The sequence below is a fragment of the Zosterops lateralis genome, assembly GCF_965231275.1.
Source record: "Zosterops lateralis genome assembly, chromosome: W".
NCBI lineage: Eukaryota > Metazoa > Chordata > Aves > Passeriformes > Zosteropidae > Zosterops > Zosterops lateralis.
This window is the reverse complement of record NC_139801.1, coordinates 5247966-5252686: the sequence shown is the minus strand read 5'-3', so window position 1 is coordinate 5252686 and position 4721 is coordinate 5247966. Positions and strand designations below refer to the sequence as shown.

General features: G+C 53.2%; 1 protein-coding gene across 1 annotated transcript in view; it reads left to right on the top strand.

The window, feature by feature from the left end:
* Window positions 1-1685: 1685 nt before the first annotated feature.
* Window positions 1686-4721, top strand: part of ARR3 (arrestin 3) — a gene marked incomplete at its 5' end in the record, with an annotated part of 15084 nt that continues 12048 nt past the window's right edge. The window contains 10 exons of the mRNA XM_083882456.1: window positions 1686-1702; window positions 2108-2138; window positions 2468-2528; window positions 2883-2927; window positions 3224-3423; window positions 3531-3590; window positions 3833-3900; window positions 4196-4331; window positions 4410-4494; window positions 4602-4674. Of these exons, the coding sequence (XP_083738582.1) occupies window positions 1686-1702; window positions 2108-2138; window positions 2468-2528; window positions 2883-2927; window positions 3224-3423; window positions 3531-3590; window positions 3833-3900; window positions 4196-4331; window positions 4410-4494; window positions 4602-4674 (776 nt within the window). The remainder of the gene's footprint in view (window positions 1703-2107; window positions 2139-2467; window positions 2529-2882; window positions 2928-3223; window positions 3424-3530; window positions 3591-3832; window positions 3901-4195; window positions 4332-4409; window positions 4495-4601; window positions 4675-4721) is intronic.

Here is a 4721-nt window from a genome sequence, read left to right as displayed (position 1 = left end):
CAGCTGCAGAGAGCCTCTGTGGGAATCCACACCCCTTCTCACCAGGAGCAGAGCTTCCACCTCAATTACCATCACCTTGCTCCTAAGCCCCCTTTACCAATCCCTCTAAGCTGCTTTCCCAGAGCAAGAGATGTATTTATAGCCCACTCCTACTCATGAAGCATCTCCCCAATTAATCAACTAATAGGATTCTTCCCACAAGTCCCTCTCCCCGGAGCACTCACTCAGACACACACCCCCTGCAGCCCCAGCCAAGGCTGAGTGGGCGAGATCAGATGCCGGGGAGGGACAACTGGGAGGGATATAAGAAGCTGCAGGACTGGGAGCAGCCCGTAGTGACTGGGAGAGGAAGAGAACATCTGTCCGTCCATCCACCTGCCAGGTGAGTGCTGCCTGCTCTGCTGTCTGGGCCCTGCCAGGGCTTTGGGGTTCTGAAGGTTTGGAAAAGAGGACAGGGACACTGGTGCTGGGTTGTGGCTGGAAGGAGAGTGGTTTACAGTTGAAAAATGGGGAAAATGTGGACACAAATGATTCCAGTGTGGCCAAAGGACACAGCAGAGGGGTCAGGCAGTGGCATGGGACAGCTGAGCCAAGCCAGGGAAGGTCTGAGTTCCCTCTTTGGGGGTTGGGAGATGCAGAGCAGGAGTTCAGCTCTTTTCCCCTCCACCTTTCATTGTCTCATTCCCAATTCCTGGGGTCTGGAGGGAGCCAAACTCTGCTCCCACTCCCTTTGCACCTTCTCACCCTGTGAGGATTCCCAAACTTCACATCCCACAGCACCTAAGGGCCTCAAAGATCCTGAGCTTGGGACTACTCTCTCATCTTCCTGTGAGGAAGAGAATCGTCCCCTCACCCCCATGGCTATTTCTTCTATATCACCACCTTCCCTGAGGTTGTGTTCAGAGGCAACTCTGTCCACGTGCCCCTGGGGCTTAAAATCTTGCCTGGGCTTAAGCTGTGCTCATGTCAGAGCTGACTATCCCTAAGAGGCTGAGCTCATCCCATTTAATATCCCAGAGAATCAGCTGGTGATCAGTGGGATCTTTACAGGTTCCTTCTGGACACAGGCTTGAGCCAGTAGAGAGCTTGGGCAGGGCTGGGAAGCTCCAGCCCCAATCCCAGCATAAAGGGATGGGGATGGAGATGGAGGGACCCTGTGCCCTGAGACCCCTCTTTCCATGGGGCAGTTGAGCTTCTATTGACCTTTCTCCCTGTATTTTCCTCACCTTCCTGTGAGTGACAGGACAAAACAAGCCCATTCCTACCACTGAGCCATGACAGCCAATTTCCAGCAGACAGGAAAAACTATTAAAATTGAGACTCTATAAGGCCTTTTGTTAATTTTCTTGCCTTTCCCAGTCTTGAACCTGCTCCATTGGGAATCACCCCTGTGCTTACTCTTTTCTGGAGCAACACTCTCCCTTTCTCTCTCCCACTTCATCACCTTTTTGGCCAGGAACAAGGAGCTGGCTCAGCTCCCATGTGCCACCCCAAAGCCAAACCTGGAGCTCCCGAGCTCTGCAAAGGAGGCAGCGCCGTATCCCGAGGGCTCTGCAGTTTGTTGGGATGTGCGGGATGTTGGATGGTGGCCATGGCTGGGGTTGCCTCTTCCCCAGCACCTCATCCAGTGCTTTCCCCGTTTCTCCCCACAGATTTCCACCTGGAGATTCCTGCACTGACTTAAAATGGCACAGGGATCAAAGTAAGTATCTTTATTGATTTATTTATTTGGAATTGGGATGGAGCAGGGCACTACAGGGCAGGAGCAGAGGGGGAAAGTGAGACCCCAGCTCGACCCAGCTGCTGCTCCCAGGGGCTGGAATGTGAGCTCCCATGGAGCTGTTATGGAGTTCTGTGTTGGCCTTTCTCACTTGCCCTTAAGACACAAAATCCACTGACTTCTCCATGGTCACCCTGAGCTCAGGAGCACATCTGGGGTAGCCACACAGGTTGGACTTGGCCCTGAACTTACAGGACATGGAATTCCCCAGAGATAGGACACCCTGGCATAGCTCTTGGTGATGCACCACATTTGTAGGGCAGCCCATCATCTCCCCATCCAGCCTTGTCCAAGGCATTCCCAAACATCTGTCTGTTTTCTCCACAGGGTTTTCAAGAAGACCAGCCCCAACAGCAAGGTGAGTCTCTGTGCCCTGTCCCCTCATGTGGCCAGCCCAAGGTTTAGGCTCTGCTGGGATCCCTCCAGGCTGGATCTGCCCACAGGATCCAGGCTGGGTCTGCCTTCCCTTTGAAATCTGATTGATTCCTGGACCTGCCACGATGCAACTGCAGGACTGGCTTTTTGAAATAGAAATTAATAAATACCCTGATATGACTCCTTAAAGGTGATTCTGGTCCAGCCTGGTGACAAACCCCACAACGCAACTCAGGGCTTCAAAATTTGGGCCAATTCAATGGCAAACATTAACATACTTCCTTCCTCTCTTTCCCCATCTGCTGCTTCCAGCTTTCCCTCTACCTGGGGAAGCGAGACTATGTGGATAATGTGGATTCAGTGGAATCTGTAGGTGAGTGGGGCTGTTCACTGAGGGAGAAGTACATGCAGGAGAGACTGGGGAGACCAGTCTCAGTGTTGCAGGCTGCTGGTAGAGCAGGAGCAGCTCTGGAGGAGTAAATGCCATGTTTTCCTGAAAATATCCTTAGGAAAAATAGTGAGGAAAGGGACAAAGTCCCTTTGCAAAACAACCCAGCCACACTTGATGGAGATGCTGGAGGAGGCATCACCATCCCCCTTGGTAGCAGCTCCTCTCAGTCACCTTCCAGCTGCAAAGTGGATTATTTGGGTTTAAAAAGCTGTGTTTTAACAAAGATCTTCCCAGGCAGTGGAGCTCACTGGTACTTCTCTTTTTGCTTGTTTGCAGATGGTGTCTGCCTGGTCGACCCGGAGTACTTAAAGGACAGGAAAGGTATTGATACGGAAATACAGCATGAGGGGAGGGGATGGAACCAGCTCAAAGCTCAGCAGCAGCCTGGGACTGTGCCCAGGTTAAAGCTGCTCTGCATCACCTACAGCTCGTTGTCCATCAGGGCCATGGCAGAAAAGGACATGAGGGATCCTGTTCATATTTAGTGTCTGAGGCCCTGAGAAATCTCATTTCTGCTGAAGAATTTTTAAATTGTTTTTCTCTCCTCTTTATTCACCCTCTGTGCCTTTCCTCCCTCTCTCCCACCCTTCCCCTTGTCCCTCTCCTGCCTGGCTCAGTGTATGTGACGCTGACCTGCGCCTTCCGCTACGGCCGCGATGACCTCGACGTGATTGGCCTGACTTTCAGGAAGGACATCTACGTGCTGACCACCCAGCTGTACCCACCTGTGCCCGACCAGGCCCCTAAAACCCTCACTCCTCTGCAGGAGAAGCTGATGAAGAAGCTCGGGGAGAACGCCTACCCCTTCACCTTTGAGGTAAGGGCTGCTAAGCCCTTCCCAGCCAAGCAGCTCCATGGTGTCACCAGGGCTCAGCCCTGAACATGCCCTTTATTCCCTTTTTTCTCTTTCCCTGCTCTGCCCAGATTGCCACCAACCTGCCCTGCTCCATCACCCTCCAGCCTGGGCCAGATGATGTGGGAAAGGTGAGCTGCTGTCCCCAACCTGTGTCTCCTAGACCATCCTCCCTGGCAGGAGGTTGAGCTGTGGGGTGCTAAAAATGAGAATTGATTCTCGTGCCCCATGGGGTGAGGGATGGGAAGGGAGGATGGCTGGAGTCAGCATCAGAATCTCTGGGAATGCAGTAGAGGAAGGAAGGAAATAAAGGAACCTAAAGCTCAAGCAGCTCTGAACCCCTCCTGCTCAGTAACCATATATGTTCCCCCAGGCCTGTGGTGTGGACTTTGAGGTCAAAGGATTTTGTGCTGAAAATCTGGAGGAAAAAATCCACAAGAGGTATTTTCAGGGGATCCCTTTCCCCCCTTTTGGCCCTAAAATTAAACCACAGGATCTTTTTGGGGTGACCAGCTTAGGGGTAAGGCTGAGGACCTTCTGTCAGCCTGTGCCATGCTTGGATGGGGAGCTCTGCCCTAAATTGGGGCAGTGGTCCCTGTGTCACATCCTAAAAGCCAGGTGAAATGTTCACCCTTTGGCTGGAGACGCTGTGATGTCCCCAAAGAGTCCCTGCAACCCCTTGAAGGCCTTGTTGAGGCTGTGGGGGACACTGGGGGTGCCACTTCTGTCCCCACAGGAACTCCGTGCGCCTCATCATCCGCAAGGTCCAGTTCGCCCCGGCGCAGACAGGGCCGGCCCCGAAAGCCGAGACCACCCGGCAGTTCATGATGTCAGACAAGCCTCTGCACCTCGAAGCTTCCCTGGATAGGGAGGTCAGTAGGGATGCTGTCCCCCCCCAGGGATGGGGACCAGGACTTCTGGTCACATCACTGAGCCTCTTCCCACTGCAGATCTACTACCACGGAGACCCCATCCAGGTGACTGTCAACATCAACAACACCACCAACAAGGTTGTGAAAAAAATTAAGATCTCAGGTGAGAGAGGGACAGAAGGGACATGTCCCAGCACCCATCACTGCCAGAGATGGGGACCGTGAGCCCCTGCCACATCACCAACACAGCTCCCCCTTGTCTGTCCCCAGTGGATCAGATCACAGACGTGGTCCTGTATTCCCTGGATAAATACACGAAGACTGTGTGCACCGAGGAGATAAAGTAAGGGACAAGGGGCCAGAGGTGATGTGGCATTTCAGAGAGGGGGT